General features: G+C 44.1%; 1 protein-coding gene and 1 long non-coding RNA gene across 2 annotated transcripts in view; one reads left to right on the forward strand and one right to left on the reverse strand.

The window, feature by feature from the left end:
• Positions 1 to 18340, reverse strand: part of LOC135203126 (uncharacterized) — a 228735-nt gene extending 210395 nt beyond the window's left edge. Inside the window, exons 1-2 of the long non-coding RNA XR_010311869.1 lie at positions 18245 to 18340; positions 9402 to 9563 (exon numbers count right to left, since the gene is read on the reverse strand). This is a non-coding gene — a long non-coding RNA (uncharacterized LOC135203126). The remainder of the gene's footprint in view (positions 1 to 9401; positions 9564 to 18244) is intronic.
• LOC135203123 (integrin alpha-PS4-like) overlaps positions 1985 to 24478 on the forward strand; it is a 158694-nt gene continuing 136200 nt past the window's right edge. Inside the window, exons 1-4 of the mRNA XM_064232767.1 lie at positions 1985 to 2099; positions 17124 to 17369; positions 18256 to 18389; positions 19083 to 19186. Coding sequence (XP_064088837.1) covers positions 17149 to 17369; positions 18256 to 18389; positions 19083 to 19186 — 459 coding nt within the window. The 5' untranslated portion in view covers positions 1985 to 2099; positions 17124 to 17148. The remainder of the gene's footprint in view (positions 2100 to 17123; positions 17370 to 18255; positions 18390 to 19082; positions 19187 to 24478) is intronic.

Consider the following 24478-nt stretch of genomic DNA (forward strand, 5'->3'; position numbering starts at 1 on the left):
TTTTTTACCCTTATCATTTTCTACTCCTTCCCATATTTTAGCTTATTCCATTTCTACCCCTGTCATTTTTAACCTTATCCATTTCTTTTTACCCTTCCCTGTCCATTTTTTACCTTATCCCCATTTTTACTCCTGTCATTTTTTTACCTTTTTACCATTTCCCTTACTTCTGTCCATTTTACTCTTATCTTAATTTCTACCTGTCCATTTTTTTACCAAGCCCTTATCCATTTCTACTCCTGTCCATTTTTACCCTTATCCATTTCTACCCCTGTCCATTTTTACCCTTATCCATTTCTACCCCTGTCCATTTTTACCCTTATCCATTTCTACTCCTGTCCATTTTTACCCTTATCCATTTTTACCCTTATCCATTTCTACCCCTGTCCATTTTTACCCTTATCCATTTCTACTCCTGTCCATTTTTACCCTTATCCATTTCTACCCCTGTCCATTTTTACCCTTATCCATTTCTACCCCTGTCCATTTTTACCCTTATCCATTTCTACTCCTGTCCATTTTTACCCTTATCCATTTCTACTCCTGTCCATTTTTACCCTTATCCATTTCTACTCCTGTCCATTTTTACCCTTATCCATTTCTACCCCTGTCCATTTTTACCCTTATCCATTTCTACCCCTGTCCATTTTTACCCTTATCCATTTCTACTCCTGTCCATTTTTACCCTTATCCATTTCTACCCCTGTCCATTTTTTTTATAGATCAGGAGGTGCAACAGATGAGGCTGTAGTTTTGCAACATCACTTCTGCTAATAAAATTACTAGAGTTTGTAGCCTCATTCAGCTGCAAACTCCAAGAAATGCTATGTATTACAAGATGATGTAGGCCATACTCTCAATCTACGACACTGATTGGTAGGTAAGCCTTGAATGTAACCAAGTTTAATTCTTATTAAATAAAACCAGTTACAGGAATATCTACAAATCATCACAACACTTTATATTATTATCATTATTATATATAATGCAGTGTGTGTGTGAGTGCATCATAAAGCATATCACGTGTCGTATCTTTCAGTTATAGATTTGAAGCTGCAGACATGCAAATCAGGAGTCTCCAATACAAAAAATATTCACGAGAATTGCAATTAAATGTAGTAACCATTATTATTACTGTTATCATTGTTAATTTTGGTGTATGCGCCATATTGATATGAGAGCATTTATTGCATCTTTCACTTAAACTGTTTACCCTGCAATGGTAAAATCCGTTTTACAGTGAATGCTGAAATTGAACGAAAGGAGAAGGGAACTGAAAATAATAAGGGCAAGGAGTTACCATGGAAACTTAATGCAAGTCATTCCCTAGACCTAGAGCCTAGAACGCCTGAACAGTTTGCAGTCTGAGGCTTATTCAAAGAAGAAATTCTTCGTATTGAAGATATGCAAAAGGAACTGGAGGCTGTCATAAAGTAGAGATACTTTGCTAGAAGAAAAAGAAAAGTGGATGAAAGAGAGGATTCTTAAAAAGAATGAGATACAAAGCTTGGTAGACAAGATACGGTTTGCTTTAAGTACATTCTTCAGTGCGTCACAAATCGAATATATTTGTTAAATGGGACCCCTATACATACATCGTTGGTCTTGCGATATCAGAAATGCCATTACTCTACGTAGTTTAAGCCCCAAAGATTCTGATAACAATGGGATAGCGGAAACTGAAGAATAACTATAATCAACTGACGCACATATACATATTTAAGCGCTCGGTTCGCTCTAATCTCCAAACGAGAGGAAAATAAAACTGTAGTAACTCTAGAGCCCATGAATTGTGAACAGTCAGATCAGAAACGGAAAACTATCAGATTGGTTGCTCCATCAATTACTAGCAATGCTGGAGTGCATTTAACTATTTCTATTGTAGTTCAACAATGACTTTAAATACTATGGAAGGCGAAAGAAAACTGTGAAACTACGCAATGTAAAACCAAAGAACGACTGGCAACTCAACTCGAGTCACCACCGTAGCGTCCGGTGAATGTGCCAGGTGACCATTCCACCATCAGTGGCAAATCAGTAGCTTTAATGGAATGGTGCTATTTGTGTAATCGTGTCAAGTGCTAGGACCTGCCACCTGAGTGAGTATTCATAATCCTCGTCCTCTCTCTTTATAATGTTATCTACTGTTTATTTCCGCTCCGAGTATGGTTTATTTATTTATTATATTATTAACTGGAAACTTTAATAGTAAATCCTTCGCCTGTGCAAACTAAATCTTCAAGTTTGTGCGTGTTACGTGACAAATGAAATACGATAAAATGACATTTCGTGTATCGCACTTTTTAAAAATTATATTTCTATTTAAACACTGGAAATAAAAGCACTTTTACCGGAGTGTAAACTCGGCCGTTTTGTAAATAGGCCAATATTCAGCACAACTAAGTGAAGATAATATTCGATGCCAACGGCGATATTATTTTCAAAAACCAAGTTAATATTTGCTTTTATAGTGTAGGAGCAATCAATTTAGTTAATGGAAGATTATCTTTTTCTTTTGTTTACAAGGAGAAATGTGCTTTCAATGCTCGTCTCCTGGCAATATTATATATATATATATATATATATATATATATATATATATATATATATATATATATATATATAGGTGGGGCGACAAAACCCCCAACACGACAAAACCCCCACACGACAAAACCCCCACTTACAAAAGCACCTACATATCTTTCAGAAAAATCTTATTGAAATGACTAGTTTTATACATATTTAGAAATTTTATCAAAGAAACTTACTGAATCTTAAATCTTTTATTAAAAACAAAAGTCAGCAATATTTACAGATTTTTAAAATCCTTATGAAAAAATAAGATTATAGTCAAAATTCATTGATTTTTAAATTTTTATTAAAACCAAAAATTTATCAAAGTTTACTGATTTTTTTAAACCATTCGATCAAAATATTATAAGGCAAAAATTTACATATTCTTAATATTTATTACGCAAAAGATATCAATGTCAATCTAGATTTGTAAAAACCTTTGTTAAAATAAATAAATTAGGAAGTCAGAACTTGTATATTTTCATATTTTTGGCAACATCTTCCTTAGGGCGTCCTTCTTGGAGTTTTCTTTGAACTACAATGAGACCAGTATTTCCTCTAGTGGATTTGTTTGTATGGTGGTGATTTTACGTTGCATGGAACCAGTGGTTATTCAGCAACGGGACCAACGGCTTTACGTGACTTCCGAACCACGTCGAGAGTGAACTTCTATCACCAGAAATACACATCTCTCACTCCTCAATGGAATGGCCGAGAATCGAACCCGCGACCACCGAGGTGGGACGCTAATACCATACCAACCACGCCGCTGAGGCGCTTCTAGTGGATTTGGCCTGTTGATAGAGAGTTACGCATCTTTGGTACTTCCACTGATCCTTCATCTTGCTCTTGATTATGTTCTATACTTGAAATGACGTCCGATATTTCTAAATTTGTTTTTATTTTTCCGTTACATCCAAACGCTGATCTTCTAGAACATTCCCATCTCTTCGTATCAGCATTGGTGGATTTTTCAGTTTACCTATAACCTTTATAGTACAGTTTCTCTCCACCTTTATTATTACAGATGACTTATATGATAAGCAAACAAATAAAGAAAAGTTCATTTGCTCTCAGCCTACAGCTTCCTATAATCATTGTAAATAACTACCAAAAGAGAATTATCAATATAAATATTTACAGATAGTTTGCTAGTTAGTAGCCACTAATAAATCAAGATCGTTACCTTGTAACCACTGTAAATAACTCTCGAATAACGATAGGTAATTTATTAGTAGGGATTTTGTCTTGTGGGTGTTTTGTCGGTGGGGGTTTTGTCAGGCATTTATATATATATAATATATATATATATAATATAATATATATATATAATATATATATTAACATATTACATATATATACATATTACATATATATATTATTATTAATATATATAATATATATATATATAATATCACAGAAATAAAATATTCTGAAAATGTGTTGACGGCGAAGGTACTGAGACGGACAAAAACAAATTAATTCAACCTCAGAAAAGACTAAGTAGTCACATACACTAACACGGTTTATCATGTGTCCTAGTAAAATACTCAACATTTTTAAAAACAAAAGTTGTGTTTCGAAGATGATATCCAGTAGCCATTACAACCGAAGGAATAGAGCAGTAGGCTACAGTCCAGCAGAACACACAGTAAGTCACAGACTTATCACCTTCTGAACCAGATTATGACTAATATTAACCTGAATGCCACTAAGATTCCCAGCATTCACAAAGGAATTGTTCGCGATTTCTCCTTTGTAGCATCGATGAAAATGAAGACATAGAAATAGGGAGTTAACAGCCATATGTTCGAACTTCAACCATGTCTATGCAGTACACCCGACAAATCTGCGTTTCAAGGAAAGCATGACTAGACCTAACGCACTTCTGTGGGTGACTCCCCAATGTTTCTTAAGAAAAAATTAGTGGTATCTTATGCACAACTGCATCAAAAGGGAAATCAGAACACCAAATTCCATCTCATCCATCATTTCTAAATTTGCAATAATTCAAACCAGCACAGAGTGTCTTTGTAGTACTACCTACACTGCCTAATTGCCGACATGCGACTGGTGAACCAGCAACGTTTCAATCGTTTCAGATGAGCAACTTGCTCAGGAATCAAATGACAATCACATCCGATCCTATCTTCCTTCCCCTGTATAGAAAATAAATATAAAAAGGACTCCTGACACCAGCCCCAAGACTCAATAGAAGAATATAACCATGGAAGTTTGTTGCAATTTCAAATGGGTCTTAATAAGGTCCTTAACCCCAACAGAATGAATATGGATTTGTTCTTTGTCCGGAGTAAGGAAAGAGTAATGAGGATGCCATTTATGCACATATCTGGGTAATATGCTCGTTCTCTGTCTCTATCTCTACCTATCTATCTATCCATCTTTTCTCATCAAGGATCTGGTGATGGAGCAGGATATAAAACTGTCATTTTCTCTTCACCGTCATTACATTTCTGTAAGTCTGCTTCATCCCAATCTCTCTCTCTCTCTCTCTCTTATGGTTCGTGCCATCATATTTCTTTTTTTCTATTTCATTTCATCTTGTTCTCTCTCCTTTCTCTTGTTATTCTACTTTTTCTCTTTCCATATTATTTCCATTCTCTCTCTCTCTCTCTCTCTCTCTCTCTCTATATATATATATATATATATAAATATATATAGATAATATATAGTATATATATATTATATATATATATATCCATATATAGATATCCAAATATATATATCCATATATATATACTTAATAATATATATATATATATATATATATATATATGTTAACACAATTTATCACACCGTGATTTATATACCAATCATTAAGAAACAAAGTGTCGTTTAATGAGCCCATCACCGTGATTTATATACAATCATTAAGAAACAAATGTCGTTTAATAGCCCAATTCACGTTATTTCGGGAATATTCCCGAAGAGGAATTTTGAGGTGGAAGGTACTGCGTCCAGTATCAGTATTCGAGACACTTCCTTACCAATCCATTTATCACTTAAAAATCCCCGGCCGATGAGGTAATTCCCCTTCGGGGATATTCCCGAAGTAGCGTGAATTGGGTATTAAACGACATCTGTAGCCTAATGATTGTATAAAAATCACGGTGGGATAAAAATTTCAAAAAAATATAAGTGTGTGTGTGGATGTATGCAACCACACGTATATGAATGGCTTCGAACATCCTTGAAGGCATTAATAACGGCGACCGCACCTATAAACCTACACCGTCCACTTTAAAATTCTGTCGCAATGGACGTGCCCACACACTAATCTGCGAATTGATACGTCATTAGCGTGACTATCTTCAGGATTTCCTTTAGGTGAGCAGGGAATGACAGTGGGCGTTCTTTGTAGCCCATCCTCTAAATTATATTAATATATTACTTTCTGTGTAATAAAGATCCACAATTATACAGTAGACTACATTACTGTGTAAAAGACAAAAGCGAAGACTTCCGAACACCTGAATGGTGTAGACCGTGCTCATCATTGCTTGCGTTAAACACTTTTAGTAGTAATGCTACAGTTTATTTTTGCTATATAACTGTATATTTTTCATTACACAAACTATAAAGAGAAATCTAATTTCTTAGCATTAATGTCACTAACATCAATAACAATATGATTATTATTTATATGGTGATTTAATATCATTATTCTACACTTAGCGTGTAGTCATATTTTTGTTGCTCGTATCTCCACGCTCCCCTCCGGATTTAAACCTTGAATAACGTCGAAATTTTCGTAGATGGCTGTTTCAAACTGTTAACACAATACGGCCAAGATGAGACAAGCGTGCCAGAGACTCACATTTAACTTAGCAAACCCAAACACTAGCAAAGTGACTACTTTTCTTCTTCTTCTTCTTCTTCTGTTTGGCCATTTAGTTCAGCGTGAATCACGCACTGGGCTGCTTTTAATATTCCCCGACAGGAGATTTGTACTTGGTCAAATTGTTTGAATATATTACGAGTTCTTTGAGTGATCATAACTCTTTTAACTCCCAAATACCCACAACAATAAAGTCTGTTCTAGTTATCTTCTTTATACCTATCAATGGTGGCTACTACAATGACTACCAGTATCACGGCTATCACTAAAAATAGTAACAAGTTAGAGAATTGCTCAACCAACATACGATAACCTAAAGTAGAAAGGATTTACCAACTGATTTTGTTTTGGCCACTTACCATACTATCGCACCTACAATAATCAATTGATTCTCTCTCTCTCTCTCTCTCTCTCTCTCTCTCTCTCTCTCTCTCTCTCTCTCTCTGTTTCAGCTTTCTGACTGGTTATTTTTTCATATTACTTCAGCAATACTTTATTTAAAGACTTAAATAGTTTTCACTACGAGGCCTGTAATCAGGGCAGCGATAAGAGAAAAAAAAGTGGAATAGGAAACCGGAGAAAGCCCAAATTGTGAGAAAATTCCGAAGCTAAAATGAACTCCTGTAACAGTAGAAGCGCGACAAACAGGACCTAGGAAGGGAGGGATCGAGGGAGGGAGGGGATGGACAAAGTAAAGAACAAAAGGAGAAGAGGTCAAAATACGTGATATTCTTTTGCGTTAATTTAGAGAAATCTTCTTATAATAGTTATCATATTCGTTTGCATTATTTTAGAGAAATATTGTTGTAATAGTTATCATAATCAGTCTAGACGTTTTGGGTGCCTGCTTGTGGTTGCTTGCGTTGTTTGTTTGTGTACGATCGATATGCGCGTGCGCACAAACTCGTAAACAACTGGCGCTGAGAACTCACAAGTGGGGAAGGCCAATATTTATTTGGTTACAGCTAATAAAAAGTCTTTAATTGAATATGCCGTTTGACTCAGAGGGAGCAAATGACAAATATCGCTCCCCACATTTATGCTTTCAGTAACGAGTCGTAGAAAATTGATTATTTTTAAATAAATGAAGACGAAAAAGACCCAGACGAACTCCAAGAGGCAGAGATCACAAAGTATCGCCATCTTTCACATTCTTTCGAGCCCCTTTAAGAAGAGACAATTAAACCGAAAAATTCTTATTCTAGGTGGGAAGCTCGAATTATACGCGACACTCACAAGAAATTTATGCGAAGGGTTGCGGCCATATACTCCACGGGAAGTGACGTCACTACGCAAACACCTGATATCCTGTAACGTACACACACCTTCGAAGAATCCGACCTTAATATCTTAATGACTGTCATTTACACACCTCGGCGAGACAGGGCTTCGGTTATTATTATTATTATTATTATTATTATTAATGTGACGTTATACAGTCACTGTTTCCGCGTTTTTCCCTCTGACTTGAACCTTGAGTGACGCTGAAAATTTGAAAGACATCGAAAATTAGGAAACTATTGGACAACGACACTTGTGCCACTAGGCAGCCCTAACCAGTGAACAACAGAAAAAAAATCTTCCCACCTTAGACGGGTAAAACCTGAAAGGACTGTTTACTTATTTTGGCCAATAAACCTTGAGTGAAGTCCTTGCGCACTTTGGGTAGGAGATTTCCATCTGTCCCATAGTTACCACTAATATTTTAGCAATGCAAAACGGAATACAAAATTTACAAATTTTTTAGATTTTTCCTTAACTTTTCTGTTTCTTTCCTCACTCTCTGAAGGCATGAAGTTATCTTTAATGTTTCAGAAATTCCGACAGGTTTATTATTATCATTACTGAGAAAATATTCATACCAAACGGACAAAAAGCCCATGAACTTGCCTATAAAGCTTCCCCAGAACAGAAAGGTCACATGAAATGATATGAAAGAGTAAAGAAAGTCAGAATAATTGAGAGCAGATAACAGATGACACACAGCTGACTTCTAAAACTAAGAAAACAAATTATTTAAAACAAGGTGTGTAGAGACAGTGTATTTTAGAATTTACAAGTTAAGGGGACTGAACCCAGGATTTTGAAAGGTTACGGTGTTGTGAATGCTAGGCTACACAGCCCAAGATCTGTCAACAACACTTAGGTGAATCATATGGAAGCTAATGACAAAGGCACGCCATGCAGTATTTACTAAAATATGAGGGAAGATTTACAAGATGACCAATCATTGTCATACGATAGAAATATTGGATAACATTTCTGACCCTTTGTATTGTTATCTTTAAAAATCACATGTAGAATGGTTTCTCCAGTCACAAAATTTGCATTATTGATTAATCATTACTAAAAGATCTATACTTATAAGAGAGTATGAAGGACCCCAAACTGAAATTCAGTGGAAAAGGAAGACTCGAGTGGCTGACACAAAATGGGAGATGGGACTAAGGTGAATGCAGGGAAAAATAAATGATTTCTCCTTGAGAATAAAAAATGTTACTCTTCATGATAAGTGCATTAAATATCTTTAGCACATCTATGGTCACACCCTCGGAGTCACATTCAAAGTACTTCATTTTTCCTTTAGCTCATCTGCCTCCATGACCTGACTTTGGAAACAAGTATGTCATATTACTATATACTAGGTTTCATAAATGTCTTTATCGACACTACTCCAAAAATAGTACGTTGGTACTACCTCACATTTTCTCACGCTTAACTAAAAGTGTAACAGGTAGAATGGCAGCGTCTGAAAATAAATAAATAATTCACTCCAAAAAGTACATTATAAATCACCTATTCACAAACTACAGTAAACTCTCCAATGAGTAATATGGTAAAGCCAATCAATACATTCCACACCCTTAGAAATATTAATGTAAATATACAGAATAATAATACAGAAAACAAGGAATAAACATAAAAGACAGATAAAGAGAATGAAAGAATAATGTTCATTTCACTTTACCTTTACTGAGGACTCCTGTTGGTGTACAGCAAACAATGAGGAAGAGCAGGGTTATTATTTGGAAGGGATCTCACCACTTCAAGTACATACCGACTTTCTGGGGTACTCTGTCTTCTAGGTCACTTTGGTTGTGGTCCGCTGGGTGTCTGCCTCACTAACAACCTGTTCAAAGACACTTTTGTTTGTCAGCATTTTAAAATTTGCCTGAAGCGAGATATCATACTGTCATTTAAAAATATGGTATGGCTTGCTACAAGTTTATTGGGATGATAATTTTTGGTAAATTTTTGCAAGTCCTCCCATGTCCCTCATATTTGCTTAATCAAAAAGGAGGGGGTATCCACCCATGCCTCCTCCCCCTCTGAGGAGATTTCCTCACCCATTTGTTGTTACCTGTTCCTTGTGAAGACCTAGGGTTCTTCAGTAGATATCAGCACCATGTTCTTCCACCAACTCCTCCACATCACCACCAGTTTCCCCAACAGAAGGCACAGCATGTTCAGGCTCAAACCCTTTAAATAAGCCCCCTCTGGAACACAATCTGACCATACTTTGTTTTTGGTAAAGTACACAGTCCGATGAATATCTAAGTCTATGAGATTTAGATAATTCAGATTGTGAAAAATAACAATTTGTCGAAAATCGTATTTTTCCTAACTATACAAACCTGAGGTCCTTTACAATAGGAAGGTACTTAGCGGCAGCTGAACTGGTCGTAAGCTTTTTGAACAAGGGGTTCGGTAGTTAACTACTTGTCCAGCAGTTAGCGGTATGCTCGGCTGCGAAGCGAGGAGTCACTTTGCTTGAGACCCAGGAAACGCAGAGTGAGGGGTGGCATGAGGTGGGACTATATGTAAAGGACCTCAGGTTTGTATAGTTAGGAAAAATACAATTTTCGACAATTTGTTTTGTGTTCCGAAACGGTATACAAACCCTCGGTCCTTTACAATAGGAAGACTCACTTATTGGTGGGTGGAATCTGAGTCTTATGAACCGACTGGTGTTCGTCCTACCTTGGATTCCCTCCCTGGTCGTAAGAGCAGAGGGAGGGATCCTAGCCTCTGCCCAGCTGATTGGGGTGTGCACCGCAGGATCAGAGGACAGACTTCTGGACCAAATTATAAGAGGGAGGCAAGCGTACCTCTTATAATTAACAAAAGCAAGTACTAGTTCCTACTTCAAGAGCCATAGTAAAGTTATGGGTTTGTCTCTTGTTGGTTTCCACTCCCCCCCTTGTCGGGAGTGGTGGATAAACACTTCTATCCCTACTGAAAGGGATAGAATGGGGCTCGGTTGTGTAGCTTACCTGCATCGGCCTCCTGTTCAGCGTAGTGACGACCGTGGCCCTCTGCCCAAAGGTAGAGGGAAGAATGAAGGAGGAAGAGAAGCCAGTCTCACTCTCTTTCGCTCGTCCATACATACAGTCACACAAGGAAGCGATGCTGTTCTGTCCACTCGGGTGCTGGGTAGACTACATAACTTGTTGAGCAGCCACCACGGGTCCCAAGGAAAAGGTGTCCAAGGACCTGTGGGTGATATCCCAAAGGTAAAAAGAAGTGAAGGTGGTCTGGTTGGCCCAAACCCCTGCCTTCAGAACCTGCGCCAGGGAGAAGTTCTTGCGGACCACAAGGGTTGGACCAATGCCTCTGACTTCGTGGGCTCTCGGACGCAGGGTACAGGTGTCGTCACTGTCAGATGTCTTGTAAGCCCTCCTGATCATCTCACGCAACCAGAAAGAAAGTGTGTTCTTGGAAACCTCTTCTTGGTAACCCCGGTGCTAACGAAGAGGCGTCGACACTTAGGCCTGAGGTGCCGAGTTCTCTTCAGACTAAGGCCAGGGCGACTCTGTAGCCCTTAATTGCAGAGACGTAGAGGAGCTTCTCTCGGCGAAGAATGACAAGGAAATCCGCTACCTGCTGAAGAGAGGCACCAACCACAGAAGACGGACCACTTTCCCTGGTACACAGCCGCAGAGGGGGAAACTGTTCGAAGGTAATCCGGCCATCTAGTCGCTTCGCTGCGAAGAAAAGCCCTGCCTCGCTCGCAAGAGATGGTGGATAGAAGTCAGCCGTGAAGACACAGGGACTCGACGGATCGATGGTACCATTCTACGTGTGGCTGGCACAGAAGGTTGTGCCAGGGGGGAATCTCTCTCGGTGCTCCGGCAAGCAGAGCCAGCAGGTCCGGATACCAAATGGCTTGAGGTCGTTTGGGCACCACCAGGATCATCCGAAGGTTCGCAGTGATCAGTGCCCTGCTGATCACTTTGCGAATCAGACAGAACGGGGGAAAGGCATAGACGAAGAGGTTGTCCCACGGATGCTGAAGGGCGTCCTCTGCGGTTGCCCATGGGTCCAGCACGATCGAGTAGAAAACCTGGAGTTTTCTGTTGTGCCGGGTGGCGAATAGATCTATGACTGGGTGCCCCCACAGGTTGAAGAGCCTTTCCGCCACGTCTGGATGAAGGGACCACTCGGTTCCTATCACCTGATCCCGACGACTGAGCTTGTCGGCTACCACATTCCTCTTGCCTGGAATGTAGCGAACCGACAACTCTACTGAGTGAGCCGCGGTCCACTCGTGCACCTGCAACGTCAACTGGTGCAGCGGGAGGGACACTAGGCCCCCTTGCTTGTTGACGTATGCCACTACTGTGGTGCTGTTGCACATCAACACCACCGAGTGTCCCACCAGACGGTCCCGGGACTCTTGGAGAGCGAGGAATGCTGCCTTGAGCTCCAGGACGTTGATGTGAAGGTGCTTGTCGCGATGGTCCCACACACCTGCAGTCAGCAACTCCTCCAGGTGTGCGCCCCATCCCTCGGTCGATGCGTTCGAGAAGAGCAGCATCTCCGGGGGGGGAGTGCAAAGAGGCACTCCTCTTACGAGGTTCCTGTTGTCCAGCCACCAGGCTAGGTCCTGCCTCACCTCCTCTGTGAGGGACACGGGGAAGAAGGGAGAATCCCTTGCCTGTGACCAACACTCCTTTAGTCTCCACTGAAGAGACAGCAGGTGAAGACACCCGTGAGGGACTAGCTTCTCGAGAGACGACAGGTGGCTGATCACGACTTGCCACTGCTGAGCCGGTTGCTCCTGTCGAGACAGGAAGTGTCTTACTGCCTCCCTGGACCTGCTGATCCGCAAATCTGCGGGGAAGACTCGCCCTGCTGCCGCATCGATCAGCATGCCCAGGTACTTCATCCTCTGCTTGGGTTCGAGCTCTGACTTCTCGTGATTCACAACGATTCCCAGATCGCGGCAGAATTCGAGGAGTCAATCTCTGTCCTGCAGCAACTGCCAGGACTAACCAATCGTCGAGATACCTCAAGAGACATATCCCTAACGAGTGGGCCCAAGCCGACACCAGCATGAACACTCGTGTGAACACCTGTGGAGCGGTTGAGAGACCGAAACAAAGTGCCCTGAACTGGTACACCATCCCGTTGAGGATGAAGCGGAGGTACTTCCTGGAGGATTGATGGACGGGTATCTGGAAATACCAGTCCTTCAAATCCACAGAAAGCATGAAGTCGTTCTCCCTGATGGAATCGAGCACCGAACGTGCTGTTTCCATCGTGAACCGAGTCTGGCGAATGAATCGGTTCAAGGGAGAGAGATCTATCACCGGGCGCCAGCCCCCCGAAGACTTCTCCACAAGGAAGAGGCGGCTGTAGAAGCCCGGCAACTGATCCTGAATGATCTCCACAGCTCGTTTGCTCAGCATGGCTTCTACTTCCTGCCGAAGCATCACGTCCTTGGTCGAGCCAGGAACGTAGGTTTGGAGATGGACCGGATTGGAGGTGAGGGGTTGCCGAGACTCGAAGGGTAGTAAATATCCCTCCCGAAGGACGTTTACTATCCAGGTCTCCGTACCATAGTGCTGCCATGTTGCCCAAAGGCTCGCCAGGCACTCCCCCACTTCCGGCAGCAGGTGAGGGGGAAACGCCGTCCCTAGCGTTTCCCACCTCTCTTTGACTTCTTCTTACCCGCCCCCCCTCGTGAGGAGGAGGGCTGGTGACGGTCGCCCCTAGAATAAGTTGAAGGCAGAGCCTTTCCTTTGGGCTTCGACGATGCGATCGTCTTGGCCGCAGAGGAAGCGCTAACCAAACTCTTAGGTTTGGCCGCAGTAACTCAAGGCTGCCCAGAAGCCTTTGAGACTGCCCGGTGTCCTAAACAGTCACTGTCGTCAGTGCGCCGTCTTTCCACCTCAGCACCTCAGCGTCCATCATCTCTCCTGGGAAGAGAGAGCAGCAGCTCCGCACCGGTCCGTTACGAAGACCCAGAGCCGCCTCACGGCCGGCTGCCCTGGTCACTCGGGTGAAAACAGCGTCTCTACGCAGGAGAACCAGGTTGGCCCACAGGTTGGCCATCTGGTGGGCCAGGTAGGCGATAGCCCTACCCCAAGACTGGCATAGTCTCACGAAAGCCAGGTCCCCTTCAGGAGTGATGTTCCCTAAGGAGGATGCGGTTTTCGACACTGTGAGGGACCACAGGTCGAGCCATGAGACTGCTTGGAAGGCTGCCATTGCGGTAGACTTCAAGGCAAGTGCCTCCTGCTGCGAGGCTGCGGCAGAGACACCCCCGGAGTTAGCCTGGCTAGCTCCGGGTTAACCTATTTGGGCGGCAGAGGGTGGGAGCGGCGATCCACAGGAGGAACCACGACAAACCCCTCCTGTTCTCCTCCTACCACTTGCGCATACAATCTGGCTGGAGCAGCAACCAAATCAGAAACAGGAGGGGGAGCAGGAACCGGCAGCATCCTCTGCACCGGAGGTAGGTCTAGCGGTGAGCTCTTGGGACACCAGAAGTCCGGGGCTGCGGCAGGAGCGGGAAAACCAGGAGGCAGCGTAGCAACAGGCAAGGAAACCTCTGGCAGCGGAGCCTGCACAGTGGCTGTCGGGGTCACCGTGGATACGTACTGCGTATACACCAGGAGAGGCGGAGCAGCGTAGCCCGGCGTGGATACTGTCGTGGTAGTAGGCCCTTGAGTAACCATCGGTGTCCCTTGCAGCCCCAGTGAGTACCAGGCCCTACCAAGATCGTCACCCGTGGTCAGCAAGTCTGAGGGAGGAAAGGTCGGGTAGATTAGTGGGGGGGGGGTCCCCCCTCGCCCAGGGGGGGATAGTTCCCAGCCCGAGAGAACGGAGGACCCCGAGTACAACTGGATGTCATCTCGTCCCCTCCTCTACACTCGACTGATCGAGGGAGGAGAGGGAGCGAGAAACCTCCCCCGAAGGGGAAGGAGCCATACGAGGGAGCTGAGCCGGAGGGAGAAAGGAGGAAGACAAATCGGTTACCAAGGGCGTAGCCGGGGAGTCCTCTGACGACTCCTTAGCCAGCTTCCACAGCTTCTTCCTCCCCCTGTAGCGTTCCCACTGCCCCTCCGACCAAAAGATACAAGTATCACAAGTCTCAGTGCGAGAGCATTCACGCCCTCTACACCGAGCACAAAAATCATGAGGATCTACCTCCACAGAAGAGCGGAAAGCCCCACACTTACGGCCCCCAATACCCGGGCATGGTCTACAGTTGATGGGGGGGGCGGGGGGGTTTCTCCGGCTCTTGTTGCATAATTTCCATTATAAAAATGAAAACCAAAACAGACACGCACTTACTTTTGTACTTGCAACATACACAAGTAAAAGCAAAAGTGAGAAAGTCTTCACCCAGTGAAGAAAACCAAGCATACGACAGAAGCGGGCAGAGAGACGAGGAGCAGCACGTCCATCCACGAGCGCGGCCGAAAGCAAAGTGACTCCTCGCCTCGCAGCTGAGCGTACCGCTAACAGCCAGCCAAGTAGTTAACTACCGAACCCCTTGTTTGAAAAGCTTACGACCGGTTCAGCTGCCGCTAAGTACCTTCCTATTGTAAAGGACCAAGAGTTTGTATACCGTATCAGAACAATAATCTTTCCAGAACTCTCTGAGGGTGAGCTCTGTGTCTGATGTCACTTCGAAACACCTTTGTTAAAGAGATTTGCTAGAAAGTTTCTTGAAATTGGATAGGACTTGCTGATTCCATGGGCTGGAGGAGTGGAGTGGCGTTGGGAGGAAGGAATTTGATTGGGTAAACCAGAACTCCTCCAATAATGTATCCTCCAAGGCTGGATAATGTGCATGAGCATTATTGTGGACTAGCACAACCTGGAGTGGCAAACCTCTCTCCTGCAGATATTTCTCGTCAGCAATAAAAAAAACTCTTACTTTTAGCCCACTACATAACATCCAACAAGTTTTTCTGTACTTGGGTTTCCAGAGTGACACAAGCACGGGATTAATTTTTGAGTCAGCACTTGCACTGCCATACAACAAAAGAATTAGCTTATATTTCATAGTCTGTGCCCCGGCAATACCTTCTCCTCGTGGGTAATGTATGTCCTTCTTGTACTTTTTCTGGATGAGGCCAGTCGTAGCACAATTGAAAACTTGTTAGGATAGGTACTATTCCTCATCCTCCACATTTTTTTAATCTACAACAAATTTTTCTGCTTATATGAGCTAGCAGTCTACCCATGCCTCACAGCGTTATCATTACCAGTACTTTTTTTCTTTTTAAATCTATCAAACCATCCTCTCCTTGCCTCAAACAATTCCACGTCATACAACTCATTTTATGGGTTTCCTTATAAGATCAGCGACCAAATGCCTTGCTTTTTTTCAAATGATGACCCTGGAAATACTGACACTGGCTTTGTATATCTCATATCCAAATTAACGATAACTTTTCAACATCATCAAATGTTCTTTGCACCGTTATCACTATTACACCTTTTGTTGCATTAGCACTTGATTTCGTTCTTCTTACTACCTGTGGTACTGACTGCCAATACTGACTTCCCATACATCCTTGCGAGATCAGCCATATTCATGCAATCTTCGTGTTTAACAATACCCCTCTCATTTCAGACCTATCATAATCCTCACAATTTTCTTCTCAAATTCATCCTTTCAGTGAACTTTCTTAAGAACCATGATGGGTTATATTTTACTTTAAGAAACCAAAGAAGCCAGTGGGTGAGATATAATCCCAAACTGACCTAGGTCGCCTTTGTTTTCTGTTCTCACCATGCAGAGCCCACGCGCCTACTTATACAGGTTTCCAACAAGCAGTTGTACTCTAGAGTGAACTTCGTGAACTGGGACGATTTTTGCAACTTTAGTGTACAAACATCCCTCATACACTTGTAATGAACGACACTCGTACACCTAGCACTACTATAATGCATACTATATATAAACAAAGTCATGTATACTGTGTATTGTAAGGACGGCATTTCGCCAAATGTCCATACTTCCTCTGTATATATTTTTATACCATATACTAAAATCTAAAGCATTTCATGAACTATCCACCAATATATATAACATGTAAAAATGTACTCTCTGCACGAAGATATATGTATATTTTCAGCTGCAAAAAAACACAATCACAGCGGGGCTCATCCCCTTTTGTATGTGTGTGCGTGACGGACACTACGTTTCCGTTCACACTGGTGAGCAAGAGCCCGTGCTGACGCAAGGTCAGTTTAATCAAAAAACAACAACATTCAATAAAGTTTGTTCGAGCTTTCTCCTTGTCTGATTCCAGTCCTCACAGTATAAATACCATACACTAATTATTTATTGATATGGATTAAAAAATAAGTCTTTCATTAAGTCTCAAAATACTCAAACAGGTACCAGATATGTTAATGATCTCTCCTCTTTTCTTTTTTTGATTAGAAACACCCACTGTCACGCAGAAGATATGACACAAATGACGGGCCTCTGTGGCTCAGTATTTCTGCTTCCAGCATCATGGATCATAACTTGGCTGAGCATATCAAGCACAACTTTGGCCTTCAACCTTGAGCCAGAATCTGCCCAGATTTTCACTGATCCAACGGTTAACCAGCTAAACACAGGCCGCCAGTCTTACTTTGGATTCTCAGTGGCTCTGCAGAGGAATGCTCTCAGCAATTCCAACTGGTAAGTGACCCCAAACTAGCAAGTTAGTCTATTCAAAATCTTATCTCCTCTAGTGTGGTTAAGTTTCTCTCCACCACTCGTCCCTTCCAACAGGCAGTCCCCAGGTTACGGCGAGGATTCCAATCCTAGCAGGGCGCTGTAAGCCGAAAATCGCCTAAACCTGAATCATCATAATTACGTATAATGGGAATAAATAGCACTTACAGTGCTGCGACACGGCCATAAGAACCGCAAGTCCAGGTCACAGTGCTGTAAAGCAGATAATGGCACTGTAAATCCACTTATGGCACTGAAAAATTGTGGTTAACAGCGCCATGAAGGAAGCACCATAACTCCGGAACGACGTAACCCGAACCTAACATAACCTGGGGACTGTCTGTATTCGTTCAATCCCCATCATCATGCTCTATTCTGTCATGCCAAAAGTTAAAGCTTAATATGAGGAAGGCATTGCTATATATCTTAATGTCCCTGTTTCTTACAACTATTAAAATGTCATACATCTAACCCTTGGTATTATTCCAGTTATCCAGTCTTCCATAACGTTTTAATTACCAATGCAAACTTGTTCTAGCTATCACAACCTACAATAAGGCTTTGCCCAAAACCATTCGTCACTGCTCCAGTTTTTTCTATTTCTTTTTATTTCATAATGCAGTATATACTGTATCTTTAAAAAAGTAATTTGTGCTTTAGTTCTGCTGATCCTAAAGCAGGATAGAACAGAAACAGTCTGTTGCAGTATTCCAAATATTCACCCTCATCCTCTCTCTCTCAATGTGATACTAACAATATCCCTCACTCTCCTTTCAGTCACTCTGTTGTCCATGAATCAAACATTCAGTTCAACAACTAAAATCCTTTTAAATATTTACTTGCTGTTCAGGCTGGTTGTTGGCGCACCCAGGGCTAACTCCAGTATGTACATACCAACTCAAATAACAGAGCCTGGAGTCATCTTTAAATGCGACCTGCAAAAAGATAAAACCCCATGTCAAGAACTACGAATTGATCAAACAGGTGGGAATTGTTACAATTTAGTTTTTTTATTTTATCTCAGTTTCATGAATAACCTAACGTAGTTTCTATACTGTGTAAACATTTCAATGGTGATTTTGCAATGTGTTCACATTTCCAATAACTTAACAGTACTTTAGATATTTATGCCCTTCAAATATTCACACCACATCAAATATGATCTTGAAACGTCTCTATGATATAAGATATGACATTCACATGTTTATACAGTACAGTACAGAAAACTGCCGTTGCATGTTTACATTGCAGAAAATATCCCTCAAATATTCATATATAAAAAAGTGCTAGCAAATATTTGCACAGACAGAAAATTTTCACACTTTATAAAATAAATCTTTCGGGTCGTAACCCAATAATCTAAAGTCTTTAAATAACATCTTTTTTAATTATACTGTACCTTAAAAAACTGAAGAAGAATAGAGGTTGATTGCATTTGTATCTAAATATCTCTAGTAATTTTTTAAAAGTATAGGAAAATTTCCATTTCAATATGCACTACGTATATGTATTAAGGAGTTACTTATCAAAATTAAATGAGGAGGGGAAAACCAACTAAGTAGACCAATGCACATCCACACCCAACAGCATGGACTAGAAGTGTGGCATAAGTTGTCGATCCTATCAACATTCGTCTTTTCAAAATACAAAAAATTTGACTTTTTATTCGCTCCACAGGAAATCAGCAGAGCTTGTTGTACCATGACCTTAAGAATTTTGGTTGGCTTGGATCATCCCTCGATTCTCAGCCTTCCCGTGAGGACAACAGACAAGCTACAGCAGTAAGTCACACAAATAATGAGTTTAAATTATCTAAATTAGACAGATTCCTAAATTGGAAATCAAAATAAAGTTCATGAAAATGAGAATGAACTGAACATCAAAATTAAGCAAATGTACGCAGATGAAAAATAAGTGTACAAATATCTCTATACAATCGGACATTACCTGCCAGTTGCTTCCATCAGTTGACTAACCAAATTTAGGTCCCTTTATGTTTGATACTAATTTATCATCATTAACACTCTTTTATGCACTAAATCAGATTTCCAATTTTTGGAGTTGAGGTGAAATAAACTCTTCACCTTCTCCTAGATTTACTCCAGTTCTGACCAGGTCTTCAATTACACCTATCTCCCTTATTTTCTGGAACTCAGCACTGGTCTTCGTCCTGTTATACTTCCATATCTAACTCTTAATGTGATGACTGCTTCTTTCCTTTACCCCCGTGTTCCCCTTTTGAAAATGTTGGTTTTTCCTCTGGAGGAGTTTAGCACTGTCATCCATCCCTTCTCCTTAGCCCTAGGATTTACAAATTTGGCCACTTTCAAAATTTATTAAAAATAACAATTTTTCGGAAATTGTATTTTTCCTAAGTATACAAACCTGAGGTCCATTAACAATAGGAAGGTACTTTAGCAGCAGCTGAACCGGTCATAAGCTTCGAACAAGGGGGTTCGTTAGTTAACTACTTGTCCGGCAGTTGGCGGTCAGCTTGAGTGCGAGGAGAGGAGTCACTTTGCTTTAGGCCCAGGAAACGCAGAGTGAGGGGTGGCATGAGGTGGGACTATATGTAAAGGACCTCAGGTTTGTATAGTTAGGAAAAATACAATTTCCGACAAATTGTTATTTGTTCCGATGCGTATACAAACCCTCGGTCCTTTAACAATAGGAAGACTCACTTCTTGATGGGTGGAATCTGAGTCTTATGAACAGATTGGTGTTCGTCCTACCTTGGATTCCCTCCCTGGTCGTACGAGCAGAGGGAGGGATCCCAGCCTCTGCCCAGCTGATCGGGGTGTGCACCGCAGGATCAGTGGTCAGACTTCTGGACCAGATTTATAAGAGGGAGGCAAGCGTACCTCTTATAAATAGCAAAAGGCAAGAACTAGTTCACACTTCAAGAGCCAAAATGAAGTCATGGGTTTTTCTCTTGTTGGCTTCCACTCACCCCCCCTTGTCGGGGAGTGGTGGATAAACACTCCTATCCCTACTGAAATGGACAGAATGGAGCTCGGTTGTGTAGCTTACCTGCATCGGCCTCCTGTTCAGCGTAGTGACGACCACGGCCCTCTGCCCACAGGTAGAGGGGGAGAAAAGAGGAGGAAGAGAAGCCAGTCACACTCTCTTTCGCTCGTCCATTCATGCAGTCACACAAGGATGCGATGCTGTTCTGTCCGCTCGGGTGCTAGGTAGACTACACAACTTGTTGAGCAGCCACCACGGGTCCCAAGGAAAAAGTGTCCATGGACCTGTGGGTAATATCCCGAAGGTAGAATGAAGTGAAGGTGATCTGGTTGGCCCAAACCCCTGCCTTCAGAAACTGCGCCACGGAGAAGTTCTTGTGGAACGCAAGGGTTGGACCAATACCTCTGACTTCGTGGGCTCTCGGACGAAGGGTATGGGTGTCGTCACTACCAGCTGTCTCATACGTCCTCCTGATCACCTCACAAAGCCAGAAAGAGTGTTCTTGGAAACTTCTTTCTTGGTAACCACAGTGCTAACGAAGAGGCGTCGACACTCAGGCCTGAGGTGCCGAGTTCTCTTCAGATAGCGCTGTAGCGCCCTCACAGGACAAAGCAGCATCTCATCCGTATCATTATCTGTGAAATCCTTCAGGGAGGGGATCGTGAAGGACTTGAACCGGTCGTCAGGGACCGAAGGATTCTGAGTCTTCGCTACGAAGTTTGGGATGAAATCGAGCGCCACGGATCCCCATCCCCAGGAATGCTTGACATCGAAGGAAAGACCATGAAGTTCCCCTACTCTCTTCCCCGATGCCAGGGCCAGCAAGAAGAGGGTCTTGAGGGTCAGATCCCTAACTGGTGACTCACGGAGTGGCTCGAAGGGTCTGCGAGTCAAACTCCAAAGGACGAGAGTCACATCCCACCCCGGGGGCCTGAGTTCCCTGGGTGGGCAAGAGCTCTCAAAGCTCTTCATCAGGAGGGAGATCTCGAAAGAAGAGGAGATGTCCACACCTCGCAGTTTAAGGACTAGGGCCAGGGCGGCTCTGTATCCTTTAACTGCACAGACGTAGAGGAGATTTTCTCGGTGAAGGAAGACGAGGAAATCCCCTGGTAGACAGCTGCAGAGGACCGTCTGAGGTATCCAGCCATCTCTGTTGCTGCACTGCGAGAAAAGCCTCTCGCTCGCAAGAGATGGTGGATAACAGCCAGCCGTGAAGACACAGGGACTCGACGGACCAGTGGTACCGTTCTACGTGTGGCTGGCACAGGAGGTTGTTCCAGGGGGGAATCTCTCTCGGCGCTTCAGGAAGCAGAGCCAGCAGGTCCGGATACCAAATGGTCTGAGGTCATTTGGGCGCCACCAGGTTTGCGGTGATCACTTTGCGAATCAGACAGAATGGGGAAAAGGCGTAGACGAAGAGGTTGTCCCACAGATGTTGAAGAGCGTCCTCTGCAGCTGCCCATGGGTCTGGCACAACCGAGTAGAAAACCTGGAGTTTTCTGTTGTGCCAGGTGGCGAACAGATCCACGACTGGACACCCCCACATGTTGAAGAGCCTTTCCACCATGTCTGGATGAAGGGACCATTCGGTTCCTATCACCTGATCCCAACGGCTGAGCTTGACAGCTGAGCTTATCGGCTACCACATGTATCGGGCCGACAGCTCTACTGAGTGTGCCGTGGCCCATTCGTGCACCTGCCACGTCAACTGGTGCAGCGGGAGGGACACTAGGCCCCCCTGCTTGTTGACGTACGCCACTACCGTGGTGTTGTCGCTCATCAACACCACCGAGTGTCCCACCAGACTGTCCCGGAAACTCTTGGAGAGCGAAGAATGCTGCCTTGAGCTCCAGGACGTTGATGTGAAGGTGCTTGTCGCGATGGTCCCACACACCTGCAGTCAGCAACTCCTCCAGGTGTGCGCCCCATCCCTCGGTCGATGCGTTCGAGAAGAGCAGCATCTCCGGGGGTAGTGCAAAGAGGCAATCCTCTTACGAGGTTCCTGTTGTCCAGCCACCAGGCTAGGTCCTGCCTCACCTCCTCTGTGAGGGACACGGGGAAGAAGGGAGGGTCCCTTGCCTGTGATCAACACTCCTTTAGTCTCCACTGAAGACACCGCAGGTGAAGACGCCCGTGAGGGACTAGCTTCTCGAGAGACAACAGGTGACCGATCACGACCTACCACGGCTGAGCTGGTTGCTCCTGTAGAGACAGGAACTGTCTTGCTGCCTCCCTGAACCTGCTGATCCGCAAATCTGGGGGGAAGACTCCCCCTGCTACCGTGTCAATCAGCATGCCCAGGTACTTCATCCTCTGCTTGGGCTTGAGATCTGACTTCACATAATTCACTACAATTCCCAGATCGCGGCAGAATTCGAGGAGTCAATCTCTGTCCTGTAGCAACTGCGAGCGGGAGCTCGCCAGGACTAACCTATCGTCGAGGTACCTCAAGAGACGTATCCCTACTGAGTGGGCACAAGCCGACACCAGTGTGAACACTCGCATGAACACCTGTGGGGAGGTTGAGAGACTGAAACAAAGTGCCCTGAATTGGTACACCGTCCCGTCAAGGATGAAGCGGAGGTACTTCCTGGAGGATTGATGGATGGGTATCTGGAAATACACGTCCTTCAGATCCACCGAAAGCATGAAGTCGTCCTCCCTGATGGAATCGAGTACTGACGGTGCTGTTTCCATCGTGAGCCGAGTCTGGCGAATGAATCGGTTCAAGGGAGAGAGATCTATCACCGGGCGTCAGCCCCCGAGGACTTCTCCACTAGGAAGAGTTGGCTGTAGAAGCCCGGCGACTGATCCTGTACGATCTCCACAGCACGTTTGCTTAGCATGGCTTCTACTTCCTGCCGAAGCGCCACGTCCTTGGTCGAGCCAGGAACGTAGGTTTGCAGATGGACCGGGTTGGAGGGGAGGGGTGGGCGAGACTCGAGGGGTAGTAGATATCCCTCCCGAAGGACAAGGACGTTTACTATCCAGGTCTCCGCACTGTAGCGCTGCCACGTTGCCCAATGGATGGCCAGGCATCCCCCAACTTCCGGCAGCAGGTGAGGGGGAACGCCGTCCCTAGCATTTCCCTCCTCTCTTCGACTTCTTCTTCCCAGATCCTCCTCGAGAGAAGGACTGGGAGGAGGGCTGGTTGCGATCACTCCTTACAGCAGAAGTCGAAGGCAGAGTCTTTCCTCTCGGCTTCGACGAGGCGACCGTCTTGGCCGCAGAGGAAGTGCTAGCTAAGCTCTTGGGCTTAGCCGCAGTCGTCCGAGGTTGCCCAGCCACCTTGGAGACTGCCTGGTGGACAAAACGGTAACTGTTCGTCAAGTGCGCTGCTGTTCCACCGCAGCGTCCACCATCTCTCTGGGGAAGAGAAAGGAGGAACTCCACACTGGTCCGTTGCGAAGACCCAGAGATGCCTCACGCCCAGCCGCCCTGGTCACTCGGTGAGAACAGCGTCTCTACGCCGGAAAACCAGGTTAGCCCACAGCTGTCTGGTGGCCAGGTAGGCGATGGCCCTACCCCACACTGGCACAGTCTCACAAAACCTGGGTCCCCTTCAGGAGTGATGTTCCCCAAGGATGCCAAGGCTTTCGACACTGTGAGGGACCACAGGTCGATCCAGGAGACTGCCTGGAATGCTGCCATTGCGGTAGATTCCAAGGCAAGTGCCTCCTGCTGCAAGAACAAAAGGTTCTCCGACAGGAGCTGCGGCAGAGACACCCCCGGAGTTAGCCTAGCTAGCTCCGGGTTAACCTGTTTGGGTGGCAGAGGGTTCTCTGAAGGAACGTAGAAGAGCCTCTGTCGCGGTAGAGGTGGAGGAAGGAGCTTGGTAGACCTGCCGGACTGAAGCAAACCCTCCTGTCCGGAGACAAGAGCGTCCACTTGGCTCAGCACGCTGTCAGCCAAGGCCGATCGCGGCACACCCACCGTCGTCCTGGGTTCCTTCTTAGGTCCCCAGAATGACTCCAAGCCCGATGTGGGCTCGGAAGGTGGGAGCGGCGATCCTTCCCCGAGGTCGTTGTGCTGAGGAATCAGTGCAACTACGTCCGCGAACGACCTCTGAATCTCAGGAGTGACTACATCCTGTGGAGATGGACCGT

Source organism: Macrobrachium nipponense, chromosome 33 (genome assembly GCF_015104395.2).
Source record: "Macrobrachium nipponense isolate FS-2020 chromosome 33, ASM1510439v2, whole genome shotgun sequence".
NCBI lineage: Eukaryota > Metazoa > Arthropoda > Malacostraca > Decapoda > Palaemonidae > Macrobrachium > Macrobrachium nipponense.